Raw genomic sequence first — 22810 nt, forward strand, 5'->3', positions numbered from 1 at the left:
GAGGAATTTAGAATTGCTTCAACAAACACTAACCACAAGGCTACCTGCTACCCCAGTTACATGGTCTGTAACCTGAATGAATGTGTGCATTTCAACAAGCATTTTGAGGACCGGTTTGGAGGCACAGGTGCCCAGGAGACAGCAACTTACCAAGTTCAGGGCGAGCTCTGTCTTTACCTCTTGGTTGGCCAGTCCAAGCAGATTGTTAGCTGTTCAAAGGTGACCAAAATAAATAGATGTTTTATTTTATTTATTTAATCTTTATTTAACCAGGTAGGCTAGTTGAGAACAAGTTCTCATTTGCAACTGCGACCTGGCCAAGATAAAGCAAAGCAGTTCGACACATACAACAACACTGAGTTACACATGGAATAAACAAACATACAATCAATAATACGGTAGGAAAATCTATAAACAGCATGTGCAAATGAGGTAGGATAAGAGAGGTAAGGCAGTAAATAGGCCATGGTGGCAAAGTAATTACAATATAGCAATTAAACACTGGAATGGTAGGGTGTGCAGAAGATGAATGTTCAAGTAGAGACACTGGGGTGCAAATAAATAAATACAGGATGGGGAAGATTGGATGGGCTATTTACAGATGTGCCAGGTACAGGTGCAGTGATCTGTGAGCTGCTCTGACAGCTGGTGCTTAAAGTTAGTGAGGGAAGTAAGAGTCTCCAGTTTCAGAGATTTTTGCAGTTCGTTCCAGCCATTGGCAGCAGAGAACTGGAAGGAAAGGCGGCCAAAGGAGGAATTGGCTTTGGGGGTGACCAGTGAGATATTTGCTGGAGCGCGTGCTACAGGTGGGTGCTGCTATGGTGACCATTGAGCTGAGGTAAGGCGGGGCTTTACCTAGCAGAGACTTGTAGATGACCTGGAGCCAGTGTGTTTGGCAACGAGTATGAAGCAAGGGCCAGACAACGAGAGCATACAGATCGCAGTGGTGGGTAGTATATGGGGCTTTGGTGACAAAAGATGGCACTGTGATAGACTGCATCCAGTTTGTTGAGTAGAGTGTTTGAGGCTATTTTGTAAATGACATTGCCGAAGTCGAGGATCGGTAGGATGGTAAGTTTTACTAGGGTATGTTTGGCAGCATAAGTGAAGGATGTTTTGTTGCAAAATAGGAAGCCGATTCTAGATTTAATTTTGGATTGGAGATGTTTAATGTGAGTCTGGAAGGAGAGTTTACAGTCTAACCAGACACCTAGCTATTTGTAGTTGTCCACATATTCTAAGTCGGACCCGTCCAGAGTAGTGATGCTGGACAGGCGGGCAGGTGCGGGCAGCGAACGGTTGAAGAGCATGCATTTAGTTTTACTTGCATTTAAGAGCAGTTGGAGGCCACGGAAGGGGAGTTGTATGGCATTGAAGCTCATCTGGAAGTTAGTTAACACAGTGTCCAAAGAAGGGCCAGAGGTATACAGAATGGTGTCGTCTGCGTAGAGGTGGATCAAATAATCACCAGCAGCGAGAGAGACATCATTGATGTATACAGAGAAGAAAGTCGGAGAATTGAACCCTGTGGCACCCCCATAGAGACTGCCAGAGGACAACAGGACCTCCGATTTGACACACTGAACTCTATCGGAAAAGTAGTTGGTGAACCAAGCGAGGCAATCATTTGAGAAACCAAGGCTGTTGAGTCTGCCAATAAGAATGTTGTGATTGACAGAGTCAAAAGCCTTAGCCAGGTCGATGAATATGGCTGCACAGTAATGCCTCATATCGATGGCGGTTATGATATTGTTTAGGACCTTGAGCGTGGCTGAGGTGCACCCACGACCAGCTCTGAAACCAGATTTTATAGTGGAGAAGGTATGGTGAGATTCGAAATGGCCGGTAATCTGTTTGTTAACTTGGCTTTCAAAGACCTTAGAAAAGCAGGGTAGAATAGATATAGGTCTGTAGCAGTTTGGGTCTAGAGTGTCTCCCCCTTTGAGGGTGGGGGATGACCACGGCAGCTTTCCAATCTATGGGAATCTTAGATGATACGAAAGAGAGGTTGAACAGGCTAGTAATAGGGGTTGCAACAATTTTGGCAGATAATTTTAGAAAGAGAGGGTCCAGATTGTCTAGCCCGGCTGATTTGTAGGGGTCCAGATTTTGCAGCTCTTTCAGAGCATCAGCTATCTGGATTTGGGTGAAGGAGAAGTGGGGGAGGTTTGGGAGAGTTGCTGTGGGGAGCGCAGGGCTGTTGACCGGGGTAGGGGTAGCCAGGTGGAAAGCATGGCCAGCCGTAGAAAAATGCTTATTGAAATGCTCAATTATTGTGAATTTATCGGTAGTGACAGTGTTTCCTAGCCACAGTGCAGTGGGTAGCTGGGAGGAGGTGCTCTTACTCTCCATGGACTTTACAGTGTCCCAGAACCTTTTGAGTTTGTACTACAGGATGCAAATTTCTGTTTGAAAAAGCTAGCCTTAGCTTTCCTAACTGCCTGTGTATATTGGTTCCTAACTTCCCTGAAAAGCTGCATATCAGGAGGGCTATTTGATGCTATTGCAGAACGCTACATGATGTTTCTGTGCTGGTCAAGGGCAGACAGGTCTGGAGTGAACCAATATATATTCCTGGTTCTACATTTTTTGAACGGAGCATGCTTATTTAAGATGGTGAGGAATGAACTTTTAAAGAATAACCAGGCATCCTCTACTGACGGGATGAGGTCAATGTCATTCCAGGATACCGCTGCCAGGTCGATTAGAAAGGCCTGTTCGCTGAAGTGTTTTAGGGAGCGTTTGACATTGATGAGGGGTGGTCGTTTGGTCACAGACCCATTACGGATGCAGGCAATGAGGCAGTGATCGCTAAAATCTTGGTTGAAAACAGCAGAGGTGTATTTGAAGGGCGAGTTATTTAAGATTATATATATGAGGGTGCCCATGTTTACGGATTTGGGGTTGTACCTGGTAGGTTCATTGATCATTTGTGTGAGATTGAGGGCATCAAGCTTAGATTGTAGGATGGTCGGGGTGTTAAGCATGTCCCTGTTTAGGTCACCTAGCAGCACGAGCTCAGAAGATAAATGGGGGGGCAATCAATTCACCTATGGTGTCCAGGACACAGCTGGGGGCAGAGGGTGGTCTATAGCAAGTAGCAAAGGTGAGAGACTTGTTTCTGGAAAGGTGACTTTTTAGAAGTAGAAGCTCAAATTGTTTGGGTAAAGACCTGGATAGTAAGACAGACCTTTGCAGGCTATCTCTGCAGTAGATTGCAACACCACCCCCTTTGGTAGTTCTATCTTGGCGGAAAATGTTATAGTTAGGGATTAACATTTCAGGGTTTTTGGTGGTTTTCCTAAGCCAGGATTCAGACACGGCTAAGACATCTGGGTTGGCATAATGTGCTAAAGCAGTGAATAAAGCTAATTTAGGGAGTAGGCTTCTAATGTTAACATGCATGAAACCAAGGCTTTTACGGTTACAGAAGTCAACAAATGAGAGCACCTGGGGAGTAGGAGTGGAGCTTGGCACTGCAGGTCCTGGATTAACCTCTACATCACCAGAGGAACAGAGGAGAAGTCGGATAAGGGTACGGGTAAAGGCTATAACTGGCCGTTTAGCACATTCGGAACAGAGAGTATAAGGAGCAGGTTTCTGGGCATGATAGCATAGATTCAAGGCATAATGTACAGACAAAGGTATGGTAGGAAGAAAGTACATTAAAGGCATTGAGTAATGATGAAAGAGATTTAGTCTCTAGAGACGTTTAAACCAGGTGACGTCATCGCATATGTGGGAGGTGGAACAACATGGTTGGTTAAGGCATATTGAGCAGGGCAAGAGGCTCTACAGTGAAATAAGACAGTAATCACTAACCAGGACAGTAATGGACAAGGCATATTGATATTAGGGAGAGGCATGCGCAGCCAAGTGAATCGTATGGGTCCAGTGAGTGGTTGGGTTGGCTGGAGACACGGCGATTCAGACATTTAGCAGGCTGGGCTAGCAAGTTAGCAGAAGGGCCTTAGAGGGACACCGCGATGGGGGAAACTACAAAGGAAACCACAAAAAGGCATGCCTACATTTTTTTTATTAAAAACCAATTGAAAGTACTCATGGCCCCCAGCAGCCTCACAGCTTGCAAGCTGGTACTATGCCTGCTGATCACCCTAATTGGCTGCACCTGATGAGCTTCTCAACCAGGCATATGTAAGCGTATCCTGGATAATGTGTTTATGTCCAAACACTAACCTTCCTCTCATAATTATTGGTACCAGCAGTATCCTAACAAGGCACCTCAGTTTCTAATGGTTAAGGTGCCACATTAAGTGCCAGTCGTGAACATTCCTCTATAAATTCCCAACGTATAGCGTCTGAACTGGTCATAAAACATCTAACTCTGGCAGACACAGCTCTCGAATACTGTGCTTTTGGGAAAGCATGCAGTGCTTACATTTTTCTGAGATGCTGTACAAAAAACCTAGACAATTATATCCTTCTACCTTGTCAGAATCCATTTCCACACTACAATTTTATATCAGATACACTCAATGTTTTTAGGATTCCAGAGTGATGCAATGCAACCTCTGTAGTGGGTGTGACATTAGCAGGTTTGTCAGCAATGTGACACGTGACCTTCAGTCATCCATCCTCCAGAAACCGATAAGTGGTTGTGTGGTCTAGGAGTGTGTCAATTCGCTAACAGGCAAATGGAAAACGGTCCTCCCCTCAATAGCCTCCTTTTGGCGAGGAAGCACAAGTGTATCTGCCTGTGCGCAGAATTTGGCCTGCAGCGGTTGATGATCCCTGTTCTCAACACACTGTACTGTATTTGCATGCATCTATCCTACCGCAGAAGAGTTGACATCTGCCAGACCCCCTTTGAAATCAGATGTCTTCTCAGAGACAAGAATGCACACATTTAAAAACGATATGCTACCTATCCTTTGATCTATAAAATGTATTTACTTTGTACATTTGTTTTGGGATCCACCCCTGTAAACGTAATTTGCTTGATGATGTGCAAGTGGAGGAGCTTCTCATTTCATTCTAGCGCATTTTCGTCCACGTTCACACTCCTCGCCGCCTCTCCTCGATTACGTTGGACCTTTTTCAAAAGGTGGTGAGAAAAGGACAGAGGGGAGGACGCAGGAGTTGAACAAATCAAATTGAGAAAAGGCCAATGTTTGATCACTTCCAACATCAACATTCGTAATTGGCTGATGCAGAATATTACGAGAAAGAATCACTGCCAGCTGGTGAGGTTGGGTTATGGGCTAAGTGTGGCAGGCTGTGAACACGTGCAACTAGGTCAATGGATTTTGAGAAAGAAAAAGTTTAAACTTATGTCCACAAGTATGGCCCCCTAGGATTTCCTGAGTGTGTGGTGGGGAGGGAGGGTGACAGCCTGTGTGAAAAACATTTTCTAGTAATAAATTCTTGCTCAGTTCCTCTTGATCACCTTGACAATAAGGCTACATAACATCGGAGTCAAAATGATTCATTGTCTATTACCATTTAGCCATTTTTTCTAAACCATACTAATATCAGAATACAGTATGAATGGAAATTGTATACACAAATATATTGTACACACTTTTGTCCTGAATTGAGTTGTGGGGAAAGTAGAATTGGTGCACAAGATGATACCTTCTTAGAAACCATACATACTGTACATGATAAGTCACAGAAAAATGACAGTCCAGTGAAAAGATAGGGAGAACATGGTTTACTTTATTTAAAGGCATAGCCGATTCCACCATTTCTGAATGTCTAGAGAAAGACGAAACACAAAAAGCTTAGAACACAAGCCCATTTCTGAATGACCCACCGCCCACAGGTAAAAGGACTCCAACCTCGCTCCCCAAAACCCGTGAAAGCATTTAGAATTCCAAATCCTCATGCAATTTCAAACTTTCAGTGATTCTCTCCTTGATATTGAACTTAAACTGGGACACAGTGCTTGATGTTGGTTGGTCAGCTGTGCAGGGAACTGTTAATAGCCGTCTGTCATTTGTCATTGCCTGTAATGTCCCACAGAACCATGAGAAGTATGGAATGTTACAACTGCTCAAAGTGCAGGGTTCTAATCCACAAACCTTAACGTGGTAAAACCAAAGCCACTGTTAGATGTGTCAGTTTATTAAGGATGCAGCAGAGGAGATTCCACATGAATGCAGTAAATGGCAGAATGCCCAGAGCAGAGCGCTTCTAACATTCTAGTGCGTTACCCCTCACTCCCTCTTCCGCCCACCTAGACAGCAAGAACTGGTAAGCTCAATACCACTGACAAATACCACTCATGATCCAAACACACATTTGAAATCAGAACCCCTTTACAATGAGCAGATACAGGGCCAACTTTACAGCCCAGTTCCCCTCTAGCATTTATGTGCTGAATTCATTTTTTTTTAATAACTTCTGGCTGAATATGTCCCAACATTCAGTCCAATCTATTTATTTTTTCTTTTTAAATATCATTTTAATGTAACAGGAAAAGCACAATCACACAAATTAGACATCATTTAAAGTTGGGTTTAATAAAATGTTCTCTACATGAAAATAAAAACATGTTTTTCCCCTCATACAAGATATTAAGTCTTTGTATACCCTTTAAATACAAAATGCCTTTTGATGCCTAAACCATAGAGGGTACCAATGTATATAGTCATATTTCTAACCCTATCCAACAGTGACCCCTAGACTCAACTGGCCTCTAACCCTGTTCCTGGAGAGCCTCTCTTGGTCTGCTGATTGTCACTCAGTGCTTCATGGATTTCATTATTTGGGGAAAAAGTCTGTGTCTGGCTTGGGCATTTCCGATAGATTCACACTGGCGTAACCCAAGTGAAAGAAACTTAACACCAAACAATTAGTTCAGTTAGTTACACACCACAGAGGTATGTAAAAAACAGAGCTATGACTTTAGACAAGCAAACCAAGCATGCATCTCTCCAGGGCCTAATATGCATTAATTCGATAACTGTTGTGATTATAGTAGTGGTTGTGAAGAGGTTAGCATAAATCAGTCTCTCTCTCCTGTTCTAAGCCAAGTAGGGGAGTCAGGGACTACACCTGCTCTGTGCCCCAGCCACAGCCCAGCCGTCTGTCTGATGGTCTGTGTCTCGCTTGGCTTGTGCCCCATATTGCTGAACCAGCAGCTTTGCTGGACCCGTTTGCTTGTTTCCATTACATGACAGTGCCAATCATGATAGTAATAATAAAATAAAAAACACTGACCAGGCACAAAGAGAGCCAATAAAGCTGCTTAAAACTTTTAAAAGGCAGACCATGAACGAAATAAACAATTATGCAGATAAGCTAGAGTTACATGTTTACTCAAAGAAAGATGGGTAAAGATAACATATTAATATCTACTTTCCCCATAAGCAGTAAACTATTGGACATAGTTACCCAGTATTTCATAAAGCTAAAACTGCTACGAACAAATCACAAAATACAGTATTTCTAATAATCGCAAATCTCTATTAGAGCTAATAATACTATCCCTACATCTATTTTCTCATCACCGTCTCAGTTTGTTGATTCTTTTGTTTTGAGCGAACTTTGTGGTGAGTTTGTGAAGCGTTCCCGTCATCCTCAACTGAACAGAAGATGCACCTCCCTCCTTGTAAAACCTATACAGAAAGGAACAATCTGCAAACTGGAAAATCGCATCTATAGCATAATCTGCGTCTCATTTTCAAACGGTTCTGTGCACAGTATGATAGGCACACTTTCCCCCACTTTTTTACCAACGACTGTGGCAATATAGCTGTTAACGCCTTCATTCGTTCATTCATAACCCGGCTACGTCGAGCCACACTCCCCCTCCTCCTTGCTCTCTGTCCGAGATAAAGAAAATTTTGTCAAAAATTCAGAAAGATCAGTCTTTCTTTTTTTCACCACATCTACCGTTTTAGGACCACCTTGCCTTCCCAAAAACACCCCGCACCACCTTTAGGCTCCTCTCTTCTCCAGTAGGCAAATCAAAGACTGATAGTAAATCCACACCAAGAGCAGCTCAAGAATAGTTTTCAGAGACCAGATACATAGAATCCAAGTGAGATGGACTGAAGGATGGTTGTTTATTCCCACACTCTCCAGAGGAATTCAGGAGGTATGCATGGTGACTGGCTGTCAGAGGTTTTCAGTTTCCTCAATGTAAGAATCGTGCTCAGTGAGGTGGTGTGGGAGGTGCTTGCACGCCCTCGTTGCCATGGGAGGCACAGAGAGAGCGAGAGGGGAGAGTAGACTTGCACCAGTCCTCCTCGTCAGCAGAAGGGTGTTTTGAGCCTGTTGGGTCATCGTTTCACCTTCCCCAGCCTCCATATGCCGGTAATTCCGATTTGGAGCTAGTTTTTTTTTTTTACTTCTTACTTCTTCACACAAGTGCTTCTGACTGCAGGCCCTTCAGTGTGGAGGGTTCATGGTGCCCCGGCCCCTCTGCTGCTTCTGCTGCATGAGGAGTTGCTCCAGGGCCGAAGGCCCCGGCTGCATCATGGAGCTAGACCAGATGGACTGGGGAGCACAGAGATAGATTGAAAAGAAATTTAACAATATGGGCTGTGGCAGTCATGAAATTTTGTAAGCCGGTTATGGTCATGCAAAAGATAGCCAGTCTCACGGTAATTTACAGTTAAATAACAAACACGTTTAGCATCTCCAGGACTCCACCCACACAAGTCGCTGATGCACAGCTTTGGAACATCTACATTTTAAAAAGTCTTAAAATCTAATTGAATATACACCATCACAATTAATCCATTTATTTTAAGCAGGTCTAAACAAAGTTTATGATATAAAGAATTTGTATTTCAGAAGAACAGAGTATGAGTTTGCCTACTGTATGTTATCTGGATATGCTCCATGCCATAGGCTGTAGGCTTGATCATTTTGCTGACAAGATTTGCTAATTAGTCCTGTGGCATTATTTTTTATTACAATAAATTTTATTGTGAGAAGATTATAATTGAACTTAGCTGAATATAACAAAGGATATTTTTCCCCATTCCAGAGCGAGAGTGCACATATGAAGTGGCTATGTTGAGAGTAAACGTCATCATTTGAAAAAGGGTGAAAAAGGGTCCTATACACTAGATTTAGAGTTATTTGGCAACTTTAGCTGTGAATGATACAAACCTTAGAACTCAAAAGACATATGGGCTGCATGATGAGACTAAAAGCTTACGATCTGTTCCTTGACTCAGGCGGCACACGCTGTTCTCTCATCATGTGATCATATTTTCACCCATCAGACTATCCTCAATTCAGTAATCTTTACAAATATCCAAAAATTGTTCCGATTTAGAATGGCCCATTATTAAATGGGCAGGAACAGGGGCAAGACATGTCATCTGTATGCACTCGAATAACGAATGGAGGCCACTTTCCCACTGGTACATTTTTCAGTCATGTCATGCAAGAGGTGATGTTCTACCCAAGTCTGTATGCCATATGTTCTCCAACCCTGTTCCTGCAGCTACCCAGAGCTTAAATATAAGAAACCAAATTAAATCTTATTTGGGAAAATCAACAGTAACATGTTTTCACAACAAACAAAAAAAACATTTAATTAAACAGCCCTTCTGCAATCTAAAGAAAGGAATGTAGGAAAGAGGGGAGGAGATGGAACTGCATGGTGGTGAGATATTCTGTAGCTAAAATATAATATGTCAGCCTACTCATTCTGAAAATATAAGAAATGCCTTATTACTAGGCTATTCACAATCAAATACAAACTCACTATAACTGTTGGCAAACTCTGAATTTGTTGAATTTAGACTAGACCAATTGTGTACCAAAGATATACTTTTGTGTTTAAAACACCTACTCATTCAAGGGTTTATATTTTTACCATTTTCTAGAATAATAGTGAAGACATCAAAACTATGAAATAACACATATGAAATCATGCATGTAACCAAAAAAAAGTTAAACATCCAAATATATTTTATATTTGAGATTCTTCAAATAGCCTCCCTTTGACTTGACAGCTTTGCACACTCTTGGATCTCTCTCAACCAGCTTCACCTGGAATGCTTTTCCAACAGTCTTGAAGGAGTTCCCACATATGCTGAGCACTTGTTGGCTGCTTTTCCTTCACTCTGCGTTCTGACTCATCCCAAACCATCTCAATTGGGTTGAGGTTGGGGGATTGTGAAGGCCAGGTCACCTGACACAGCCCTCCCTCACTCTCCTTCTTGGTCAAATAGCCCTTATGCCGCCTGGAGGAATGATGGGTCATTGTCCTATTGAACAACAAATGAATAGTCCCACTAAGCGCAAACCAGATGGGATGGCATATCGGTACAGCATGCTGTCGTAGCCATGCAAGTTTGCTTTGAATTCTAAATAAAAATCAATCACAGTGTCACCAGCAAAGCACCCCCACACCATCACACCTCCTCCTCCATGCCTTATGGTGGGAAATACACATGGGTCTCACAAAGACAGAGCGGTTGGAACCAAAAATCTCAAATTTGGTCTCATCAGACCGATTTCCACCGGTCTAATGTCCATTGCTTGTGTTTCCTGGCCCAGGCAAGTCTCTTCTTCTCATTGAGGTCTTTAGTAGTGGTTTCTCTGCAGCAATTCTTCAATGAAGGCCTGATTCACACAGTCTCCTCTGAACAGATGATTTAGAGATGTGTGTTACTTGAATTCTGAAGAATTTATTTGGGCTGCAATTTCTGAGGCTGGTAACAAATTAACTTATCCTCTGCAGCAAAGGTAACTCTGGGTCTTCCATTTCCGTGGGAGTCCTCATGAGAGCCAGTTTCATTATAGCGCTTGGTGGTTTGTGACTGCACTTGAAGAAACTTTCAAAGTTCTTGAAATTTTTCATATTGACAGACTTTCATGTCTTAAAGTAATGATGGGCTGTCTTTTCTCTTTGCATATTTGAGCTGTTCTTGCCATAATATAGACTTGGTCTTTTACCAAATAGGGCCATCTTCTGTCACAACACAACTTCTTGTCACAACACAACTGTTTGGCTCAAACGGACACCTGTAAATTTAAATGCATTCCAGGTGACTACCTCATGAAGCTGGTTGAGAAAATGCCAAGAGCATGCAAAGCTGTCATCAAGGCAAAAGGTGGCTACTTTGAATTTAAAATATATTTGGATTTGTTTAACAGCCCTAGAATCAGGCCTTCGTGGTCAAATTTCTCCAAAGAAACCACTATTAAAGGACACCAATAATAAGAAGACATGCTTGAGCCAAGAAACACAAGCAATGGACATTAGACCGGTGAAAATCTGTCCTTTGATCTGATGAGTCCAAATTTGAGATTTTTGGTCCCAAAAGCTGTCTTTTTGCAAGACGCAGAGTAGGTGAATGGATGATCTCCGCATGTGTGGTTCCCACTGTGAAGCATGGAGGTGGTGGTGTGATGGTGCTTTGCTGGTGACACGGTCAGTGATTTATTTAAATTTCAAGGCACATGTAACCAGCATGGATACCACAGCATTCTGCAGCGATACACCATCCCATCTGGTTTGTGAGATCCTCATTTGTTTTTCAACAGGACAATGACCCAAAACACACCTCCAGGCTGTGTAAGGGCTATTTGACCAAGAAGGAGAGTGATGGAGTGCTGCATCAGATGACCTGGCCTCCACAATCACCCGACCTCAACCCAATTGAGATGGTTTGGGATGAGTTGGACCGTGGAGTGAAGGAAAAGCAGCCAACAAGTGCTCAGCATATGTGGGAACACCGTCAAGTCTGTTGGAAAAGCATTCCAGGTGAAGCTGGTAGTGAGAATGCCAAGAGTGTGCAAAGCTGTCATTAAGGCAAAGGGTGGCGACTTTGAAGAATCTTGAAAAAGAAAAGGAGAGCCGCACACTTTCGGAGCTCAGATGCAATAATTGAATAGCCTAATAACCAACATTTTGACAGACAAGCTGTCTTCATCAGGGTATAAATGACAAACACTGCGGGTCACTAGTTTATATAGTTTCAAAGGACATACTTTAAAGAATCTCAAATATATTTTGATATGTTTAACACTTTTTTGGTTACTACATGATTCCATGTGTGTTATTTCATAGTTTTGATGTCTTCACTATTATTCCACAACGTAGGAGAGTAAAAATAAAAACTGAGTTGAGTTGGCATCCAAATGTTTGACATATATACATACACACACATACATACATATATTCAAATGCATTTGCATTGACGTCAGATTGGTGAGAGGGACAATAGAGCCCTGAGTACCAGACCATTAGAACCTGATGGAGGAACAATAGAGCCCCGTATACCAGGCCATTAGTACCTGATGGAGGAACAATAGAGCCCTGTATACCAGGCCATTAGGACCTGATGATCATTAGCAAGTTGGGTACTACCAGAGCATGTCCAAACTGCCTAAAAGAAGATTAACATGACTCAACAGTCACATGGAATTTTACTGCGGTCATGACTCATAACTGTCGGTGTGGCTGTAATACGGTCACCGCAACAGCCCTAGACAGGACCTAAAATAAAGTTGGGGTGATATAAGTGGCAATAACAGGAGATGTTGCTTAATTCTAAATGACTAAAGGAGACTTTAGTCCAGTAACTTTCCCTTAATTCAGATGTTATCCAGAAGTCTTGGTTGGAATATTCCTTGAATCATTAGGGAATAATCTTGTAATCCAGGAATTCTCAAACTGGGATTTCTTGAAAAATTGGGGATTTGTGGAAAGTTACCAGACTTTTGCAACCCTTAAGGTAAGAAAGGTATGTGTCGTGTGGTACCTTCAGACTGTCCAGGAGCACAGTGGAGGAGTCTTCCATTGGCAACTCCTGGGCGGCCCAGGAGCTGCTGGGGGTGTTCCCCTGGTGCCAGCTGTTCTCAGGGGTTCGGTGGTCTGAAGACGACGACGCAGAGGGCAGGTAGTCCAGACCAAACCCACTCACAGCTACTTGACAAAAACAGAGATTCATTATATAAAACGCCATGACTTAACACAAAATGTCTGGAAAAGGCTAAGTTGATATACCAAACATGACATTCATTACAAATATCAGTGGGTATAAGAGGTAGACGGATATCATTTATATATTTAGATTCATGAGGTTGACTTACGCGTCTTTTCCACCTTCCAGCGGTCGACCATCCTCCTGTCTCGGTTGTCAGGTGTTCCTATGGGGCCGAAGTTGGAGAAGGGGATGGAGCCATGGTTGTGCGTGGGTGGAGAAGAAGGTAAACTGCTTGGGTTGGAAGAATGGGGGGACTGGCTTGCTGGTGTAGAGTGGTCTGTTATGGAAATGGAGAAATATAATTATAATTACATGCAAATATGTCTTAATTTCTAACAGAATTTCTGCCTTTATAAAATGTTATTCAAAAAAGATTATACTGAAATATTGACTCAGATGCTAAGGCCGGAGAAAGTTTAATTACTGTTTTAAACGGATGGCCCTCCTTAATTGTCTCCACCACCCGTTAATTATAGATTTATTTATTTTTTAAATCAGATGTTATTTTTCGGGCAATATATGAGGCGCTTTGTTGATAATGCACTGCCCTCTCTCCCTTGACGCTTTACCTAGTTGATGAGCAAGAGACCAAACAGCCTCGGATTGGACAGTGAAACAAAGTGATGATACGCCACCGAGAACAGCTAGCATATCCAGCAAAGTACATCGCCAGTGGCACTCTCACACTTCGTGCAGATCAGCAGCTCCACAATGATATGATTGACTGTCTCCAAGGCGGGGGCTTTTCGTGGCAGCCAGACGAGACAATTGAAGCAGGATGCAGTGAGTTACTGGGCTCGAATTTAATAAAACTTGCTCTATATAGATTGGAGGCTTCTAATTGGGCATGTTATAAACAAACATTTTTATTTTGATGATAGGCTATACTTTATGGCTGGATTTATGTATTGTTTCCAGTGCATAAAATTTGTCAAACCTAAATTGATTAACTCCCTATAATGCCGAGTCTAAGAGAGGCCTAATCATATTTGTATGAACATTTTGTTAACCTGTTGAAACTCTAGGGGCGCAATTTCATTTTTGGATGAAAAACGTTCCTGTTTTAAACAAGATATTTTGTCACAAAACGATGCGACTATGCATATAATTGGTAGCTTTGGAAAGAAAACACTAACGTTTCCAGAACTGCAAAGATATTTTCTGTGCGTGCCCTAGAACGTGAGCTTCAGGCAAAACCAAGATGAGACGGCATCCAGGAAATGAGCAGGATTTTTGAGGCTCTGTTTTCCATTGTCTCCTTATATGGCTGTGAATGCGAGAGGAGTAAGTCTGCCCTTTCTGTCGTTTCCCCAAGGTGTCTGCAGCATTGTGACGTATTTGTAGGCATATCATTGGAAGATTGACCATAAGAGACCACATTTACCAGGTGTCCGCCCGGTGTCCTGCGCCGAAATTGGTGCGCAAAAGTCAGCTGCAAGTATTTTTCCACAGAATTCAGAGAAGAACGCAGGCTTCCACGAACGATATATCAATGAAGAGATATGTGAAAAAACACCTTGAGGATTGATTCCAAACAACGTTTGCCATGTTTCGGCGATATTATGGAGTTAATTCGGAAAAAGTTTGACGTTGTAGGTGACTGAATTTTCGGTTCGTTTCGGTAGCCAAATGTGATGTACAAAACGGAGCGATTTCTCCTACACACAGACGCTTTCAGGAAAAACTGCGCATTTGGTATGTAACTGAGAGTCTCCTCATTGAAAACATCCGAAGCTCTTCAAAGGTAAATGATTTTATTTATTTGGTTATCTGGTTTTTGTGAAAATGTTGCGTGCTAAATGCTACTCAAAATGCTAAGCTAGCTTAGCATACTCTTACACAAATTAGTCAATTGCTATGGTTCAAAAGCATATTTTGAAAATCTGAGATGACAGTGTTGTTAAGAAAAGGCTAAGCTTGAGAGCAGGCGCATTATTTTCATTTTATTTGCGATTTTCAGAAATCGTTAACGTTGCGTTATGCTAATGAGCCTGAGGCTTTAGTCACGATCCCGGATCCGGGATGGGGAGTTTCAAGAAGTTAACGCCTTATAGGAGATGCATTCAGGTAATGAACTCATTATTATACAACATTTTAATATGATGATAATTATTTGTCAATAAAGTCATGAATTAGATGTTTGTTTTTAATAGTCTACTCTATACATCACATTAACTTCTTATGGCTGGGGGCAGTATTGAGTAGCTTGGATGAATAAGGTTCCCAGAGTAAATTGCCTGCTACTCTGTCCCAGATGCTAATATATGCATATTAGTAGTATTGGATAGAAAACACTGAAGTTTCTAAAACTGTTTGAATGATGTCTGTGAGTATAAGACAAATCCAACCAGGAAGTGGGAAAACTGCGGTTTGTAGTTTCATATAAGTGATTGCCAATTCAATATGCTGTGTCTATGGGGCCAGATTGCACTTCCCAATGCTTCCAGCAGATGTCAACAGTCTTTAGAAAGTTATTTCAGGCTTCAATTGTGGAAGGGTGTCAAATAAGAGCTGTTTCAACAAGTGGACTAGGCTGAGGCCAATCAGTTGTTTACTGCGCGGTCAAGCGGGCGCGCCGTTCCTTCTTTTTCCTCTGTAATGAATACGCTATTGTCCGGTTGGAATATTATTGAAGATTTATTATAAAAAGACCCTAAGGATTGATTGTAAACATTGTTTGTATTGTTTCTACAACCTGTAATGGAACCCTTGACTTTTCGTCTGGATTTTGCACTCAAGCATTGTGCCTTTGGAATAGTGAACTAAACACGCAAACAAAACGGAGGTATTTGGACATATATATGGACGTAATTTACATTTACATTTAAGTCATTTAGCAGACGCTCTTATCCAGAGCGACTTACAAATTGGTGAATTCACCTTCTGACATCCAGTGGAACAGCCACTTTACAATAGTGCATCTAAATCATTAAGGGGGGGTGGTGAGAAGGATTACTTATCCTATCCTAGGTATTCCTTGAAGAGGTGGGGTTTCAGGTGTCTCCAGAAGGTGGTGATTGACTCCGCTGTCCTGGCGTCGTGAGGGAGTTTGTTCCACCATTGGGGGGCCAGAGCAGCGAACAGTTTTGACTGGGCTGAGCGGGAACTGTACTTCCTCAATGGTAGGGAGGCGAGCAGGCCAGAGGTGGATGAACGCAGTGCCCTTGCTTGGGTGTAGGGCCTGATCAGAGCCTGGAGGTACTGCGGTGCCGTTCCCCTCACAGCTCCGTAATCAAACAATAAGAACATTTCTTGTGGAAGCGGGAGTCCTGGGAGTGCATTCCGACAAAGATCAGCAAAGGTAAGTGAAGCTTTATAATGCTATTTATGACTTCTGTTGATTCCACAATTTGGTGGGTAACTGTATTGCTTTTGTGGCTGAACCTGTTCTCAGATGATTGAACATTGTGCTTTTGCCGTAAAGCTTTTTTGAAATCTGACACAGCGGCTGCATTAAGAACAAGTTAATCTTAAATTCTATGTAAAACATATCCTTCATCAAAGTTTATGATGAGTATTTATGTTATTTGATGTGGCTCTCTGCAATTTCTCCAGATGTTTTGGAGGCATTTCTAAACATGGCGCCAATGTAAACTGAGGTTTTTGGATATAAAAATTAACTTGATCAAACAAAAATATGTATTGTGTAACATTGATTCCTGGGAGTGTCATCTGATGAAGATTGTCAAAGGTTAGTGATTAATTTTATCTATATTTCTGCTTTTTGTGACACCTCTCTTTGGTTGGAAAATGGCTGAATGTTTTCTGTGACTAGGTGCTGACCTAACAATGATATATTCTGCTTTCATGGAAAAGCCTTTTTGAAATCAGACACGGTGGTTGGATTAACGAGAAGTGTTTCTTTAAAATGGTGTAAAATAGGAATTTTAATTCTGAGATTTGTTGTTTTGAATTTGGCGCCCTGCAATTTCACTGGCTGTTGGCGAGGTGGGACGCTGGCGTCCCGAACGATCCCAGAGAGTTTAATCACAGTACTCCATTCTGTTTATCTGTTGGCCCCAGCCCCAAACTCAGGCCCTATGTGTTAATAAACGACCGTCTGTCCATTCATTGCCAATTTACCGGTTGTTGTTGTCTTAACCGATTAGCGGTTGTTGTCTTACCCGTTGTTTTAGCTAGCTCTCCCAATCAACACCTGTGATTGCTTTATTCCTCGCTTTATGTCTCTATCAAATGTCAATATGCCTTGTAACCTGTTGTTTAGGTTAGTTATCATTGTTTTAGTTACAATGGAACCCCTAGTTCCACTCATCATACCTCTGAGACCGCCTTTATCCCACCTCCCACACATGCGGTGACCTTACCAAGTATAACCAGCATGTCCAGAGATGCAACCTCTCTTATCACTCAGTGCCTGGGCCTACCTCCGCTGTACGCGCACCCCACCATTCCAGTCTGCACATTATGCCCTGAATCTATTCTACCACGCCCAGAAATCTGCCCTTTTGATTCATTGGCCCAATGCTCTAGATGACCAGTTTTGATAGCCTTTAGCCGTACCCTCATCCTACTCCTCCTCTGTTCCTCGGGTGATGTGGAGGTAAACCACATCACCCGAGGTAGGCCCTGCGTGTCCCCGGGCATCCTCATTTGTTGACTTCTGTGATCGAAAAAGCCTTGGATTCATGCATGTCAACATCAGAAGCCTCCTCCCTAAGTTTGTTTTACTCACTGCTTTAGCACACTCTGCCAACCCCGATGTCCTTGCCGTGTCTGAATCCTGGTTTACGAAGGCCACCAACAATTCTGAGATTTCCATACCCAGCTACAACATTTTCCGTCAACATAGAACAGCCAAAGGGGGAGGAGTTGCAATCTACTGCAGAGATAGCCTGCAAAGTTCTGTCATACTTTCCAGGTCTATACCCAAACAGTATGAACTTCTAATTTAAAAAATGAATCTCTCCAGAAAAAAAGTATCTCACTGTTGCCGCCTGTTATCGAACCCCCTCTGCTCCCAGCAGTGTCCTGGACACCATATGTGAACTGATCACCCCCCATCTAGCTTCAGAGTTCGTTCTGTTAGGTGACCAAAACTGGGATATGCTTAACACCCCAGCAGTCCTACAATCTAAGCTAGATGCCCTCAATCTCACACAAATCATCATCTGTAAACATGGGCACCCTCAGACATTACCCTGACCAACTTGCCCTCCAAATACACCTCTGCTGTTTTCAATCAGGATCTCAGCGATCACTGCCTCATTGCCTGTATCCGTAATGGGTCCGTGGTCAAATGACCACCCCTCATCACTGTCAAACACTCCGTAAAACACTTCTGCGGGCAGGCCTTTCTAAATTGACCTGGCCAGGGTATCCTGGAAGCATATTGACCTCATCCCGTCAGTCAATGATGCCTGGTAGTTCTTTAAAAGTAATTTCCTCACCATCTTAGATAAGCATGCCCCTTTAAAAAAAACTGCAGAACTAAGAACAGATATAGCCCTTGGTTCACTCCACTGGCCTTGACCAGCACAAAAACATCCTGTGGCGGACTGCAATAGCATCGAATAGTCCCCACGATATGCAACTGTTCAGGGAAGTCAGGAACCAATACACGCAGTCAGTCAGGAAAGCAAAGGCTAGCTTTTCCAAGCAGAAATTCGCATCCTGTAGCTCTAACTCCAAAAAGTTTTGGGACACTGTAAAGTCCATGGAGAATAAGAGCACCTCCTCCCAGCTGCCCACTGCACTGAGGCTCGGTAACACGGTCACCACCGATAAATCCATGAAATTCTAAAATTTCAATAAGCATTTCTCTACGGCTGGACATGTCTTCCTCTTGGCTACTCCAACCCCGGCCAACAGCTCCACCCCCACCCCGCAGCTACTCACCCGAGCCTCCCCAGCTTCTCCCTGACCCAAATCCAGATAGCAGATGTTCTGAAAGGGCTGCAAAACCTGGACCGGCACAAATCAGCTGGGCTAGACAATCTGGACCCTCTCTTCTAAATCAATCCGCTGCCATAGTTGCAACCCCTATTACCAGGCTGTTCAACCTCTCTTTTGTATTGTCCAAGATCCCTAAAGATTGGAAAGCTGCCGCGGTCATCCCCCTCTTAAAAAGGGGGTTACACTCTAGACCCAAACTGCTATAAACCTATATCTATCCTGCCAGGCCTCTCTAAAGTCTTCGAAAGCCAAGTTAAGAAACAGATCACTGACCATTTCGAATTCCAGCGTACCTTCTCCGCTGTGCAATCCAGTTTCCGAGCCGGTCAAGAGTGCACCTCAGCCACACTCAAGGTACTAAACGATATCATAACCGCCATCGATAAAAGACAGAACTGTGCAGCCGTCTTCACTGACCTGGCCAAGGCTTTCGAATCTGTCAATCACCGTATTCTTATTGGCAGACTCAATATCCTTGGTTTCTCTAACGACTGCTTCGCCTGGTTCACCAACTACTTCTCAGATAGAGTTCAGTGTGTCAAATCGGAGGGCCTGTTGTCCGGACGTCTGGCTGTCTCGATTGGGGTACCACAGGGTTCAATTTTCGGGACGACTCTTTTCTCTTTATATATCAATGATGTAGTTCTTGCTGCGGGTGATTCTTTGATCCACCTCTACGCAGACGACACCATTCTGTATACATCTGGCACTTCTTTGGACACTGTTAATTAACCTCGAAACGAGCTTCAATGCCAAACACTCCTTCCGTGGCCTCCAAATGCTCTTAAACGCTAGCAAAACCAAATGCATGCTCTTCAACCGTTTGCCCGCCCGTCTAGCATCACTACTCTGGACGGTTCTGACCTAGAATACGTGGACAACTACAAATATTTATTTTATTTGACCTTTATTTAACTAGGCAAGTCAGTTAAGAACAAATTCTTATTTTCAATGACGGCCTAGGAACAATGGGTTAACCACCTGTTCAGGGGCAGAACGACAGATTTGTACCTTGTCAGCTCGGGGGTTTGAACTTGCAACCTTCCGGTTACTAGTCCAACGCTCTAACCACTAGGCTACCCTGCCGCCCCAAATACCGAGGTGCCTGGCTAGACTGTAAACTCTCCTTCCAGAATAATATCAAAACATCTCCAATCCAAAATCAAATCGTCTTTCTATTCCGCAACAAAGCCTCCTTCACTCACGCCGCCAAACTAACCCTAGTAAAACCGACTATCCTACCGATGTCATCTACAAAATAGCTTCCAATACTCTACTCAGCAAATGGGATGTAGTCTATCAAAATGGCATCCGTTTTGTTACCAAAACACCTTATACCACCCACCACTGCGACCTGTATGCTCTAGTAGGCTGGCCCTGGCTACATATTCGTCGCCAGACACACTGGCTCCAGGTCACCTATAAATCTATGCTAGGTAAAGCTCCGACCTTAGCTCACTGGTCACGATAACACCCACCGGCAGCACGCACTCCAGCAGGTATATCTCACAGGTCATTCCCAAAGCAAACACCTCCTTTGGCCGCCTTTTCTTCCAGTTCTCTGCTGCCAGTGACTGGAACGAATTGCCAAACTTACATTGGAGACTTACATTTCCCTCACTAACTTTAAACATCAACTATCTGAGCAGCTAACCAATCACTGCAGCTGTAAATAGTCCGTCTGTAAATAGCCCACCCAATCTACCTACCTCATCCCAATATTGTTTTGATTTACTTTGCTGCTCTTTTGCACACCAGTATCACTACTTACACACCATCATCTGCTCATCTATCACTCCAATGTTAATCTGCAAAATTGTAATTATTTTGCTACTACGGCCTATTTATTGCCTTACCTCCTCATGACATTGGCACACACTGTATATAGACTCTTTCTTTCTATTGTGTTAGACTGTACACTTGTTTATTCCATGTGTAACTGAGTTGTTGTTTCTGTCGCACTGCTTTGCTTTATCTTGGCCAGGTCGCAGTTGTAAATGAGAACTTGTTCTCAACTAGCCTACCTGGTTAAATAAAGGTGAAATAAAACATTAAAATAAAATAAAAATAGAGTCCATAGCAGCTTATGCATCCCACTTGGAGAAGGTGAATCAAGCAATGACCAGAAGTCACCAATAGTCCACTCCTCTACGTACACCAGAGTCTGATGTTTTATGCTACACAGAGAGCATCATGCGGACGGGTCAGCCCCCAGTACAGCACTCTATTGCAAGCTTTGGAGAAAGTGCCCCAAAACCACCCCACTGGACTTCTCTCTAATCTATCTTCATGAGTGAAGGAAATGGACTGACAACTTAACTTCCATTGACTTTACTTTTTAAGTATGTCCTCCACATTTGCCAGAAGAACAATTTAAGAACTGAAGGTTTGTGCCTGATCCAACATTGACAGTGGACAAACGTGAGCACCAGACATGTGACAATCTGTACAGCCTGGACACCACTGACTAGGATAGTCCTTCTCTGACACCAAATATAGAACATGTAAAGAGGAGTGCTGCCATGGTCAGTTCAAAGGTGAGAGCGACCATCAACTGTGTTGAATGTGAGAACCCAAGGTGCTTGTATGGCTGTCTAAAGAACAGAAAGCAATCCAACGCATTCGGGATGAGACATTTTTTTTTTTTTGGTTCAGAGATTTTCAAAGAAGACAATCCATATCATGAGCAGATAGTTGCTTTCAAGGGGCTAATCTATGCAATGCCACATGTGTGTCCATTGTGGATGTCTAGATGTTTTTGAGGGGGAAAGAGGTGGTGAGGCTCAAACAAGAATTCCAACATGTCAGGCCAATGAGCCAAGTGTGTAAGCAAGAAGGAAAGCAGTTCATTAAGAGAGCTCCAATAAAATGTAAAAAAGAAATGAACATGCAAGAGACCAGAATAAACATGAAATAAAGCACAAAACAGACCGTGCTGTTGAACAGTAAAAAGCAGCAGGTGATTGTGCTATTGCCCCTGACCACAGAACATTGGAGGTCATTTTTTATTTCCAGATGAGTCTACATGTTGTTCTTTTAATTTCCTATCAGGAATAAAGAAAAGTTATAGCTCTCATTGTATTTCATTTCTCATGGTTATAACACTAACATCTGCATTCTTTTTTAAGAAAAACAGTGTAAGTTTTCACATGGAATAAAATAACTCCTGATGCTCACATTCTGCCCAGAGCCTGTACAAACTGCCCAGGACAATGTGGTAAAGTACTGTTATTCCTTATTCACTTAATGTTTTATTTTCCCCTCGCTCGCCTCACTTTTCTAGGGGAAAAATCCATTATAGTTTATCAATTTTAACTGGCCTAAGCATGTTAATTAACACTAACAGGGGTGCTGTCGTGATGTTTATGGGCAGCTTTGTGTGAAAGGGGGGGGAGAAGAGAGCGGCGGCAGGTACCTGAGCTGGCAGGAAGAGACGGGGACCATGGAGTTCCTTCAAACAGGGAGTAGAGAGAAGGTTCCTGGTGAAGCATGGGAGCGTCGGGCTTGGGGTTGGGAGCCATGTTCTTCCCATATGCCTGGCTGAAAATGCTGTTGTTTTGATAGGAACTCTCCTAAACCAAGAACAAAAATACACAATTAGGCCTTTGTCATACGATCAAATGCCAGTCATACATACCCCTTTAGTTAACATTAAACATGGCATTTAAAACTCAACTGGTATTTCAGAGCAAACATCCTTAAAAAGAAGCTCAGTGAGACTTCATTAACAAATCTGGCTCAGAGTTACCTTAAACCACTGCATGTGAGATGCTGCAGACATTTTCATTTTCAACAAACAGCAGTCAAAACAAGTATAGGGGGCAGGGCTTTTCCCATGCATACATACGGACCTGAATTGGGAACCCAGATAAGGGCATGAGAGAAGACTGGCCCATCACCTCAGAGCCACTTTCCATTCTTGACTGATTTGGCAACTATAGGAGAGAGTTGGGGAAAACAGTTACAGTATCAGA

At 42.9% G+C, this 22810-nt stretch overlaps 1 protein-coding gene across 4 annotated transcripts in view; it reads right to left on the reverse strand.

Annotated features, from left to right (window-relative positions):
- Positions 1–5659: 5659 nt before the first annotated feature.
- smg7 (SMG7 nonsense mediated mRNA decay factor) overlaps positions 5660–22810 on the reverse strand; it is a 35991-nt gene continuing 18840 nt past the window's right edge. For all 4 annotated transcript variants that reach the window (XM_064992692.1, XM_064992691.1, XM_064992690.1 and 1 more), the window contains 5 exons: positions 22688–22771; positions 22252–22408; positions 13030–13200; positions 12699–12862; positions 5660–8466 (listed from right to left, as the gene is read on the reverse strand). In XM_064992692.1, coding sequence (XP_064848764.1) covers positions 8359–8466; positions 12699–12862; positions 13030–13200; positions 22252–22408; positions 22688–22771 — 684 coding nt within the window. In that variant the 3' untranslated portion in view covers positions 5660–8358. The remainder of the gene's footprint in view (positions 8467–12698; positions 12863–13029; positions 13201–22251; positions 22409–22687; positions 22772–22810) is intronic.

This window comes from Oncorhynchus masou, chromosome 17 (assembly GCF_036934945.1).
Source record: "Oncorhynchus masou masou isolate Uvic2021 chromosome 17, UVic_Omas_1.1, whole genome shotgun sequence".
Lineage (NCBI taxonomy): Eukaryota > Metazoa > Chordata > Actinopteri > Salmoniformes > Salmonidae > Oncorhynchus > Oncorhynchus masou.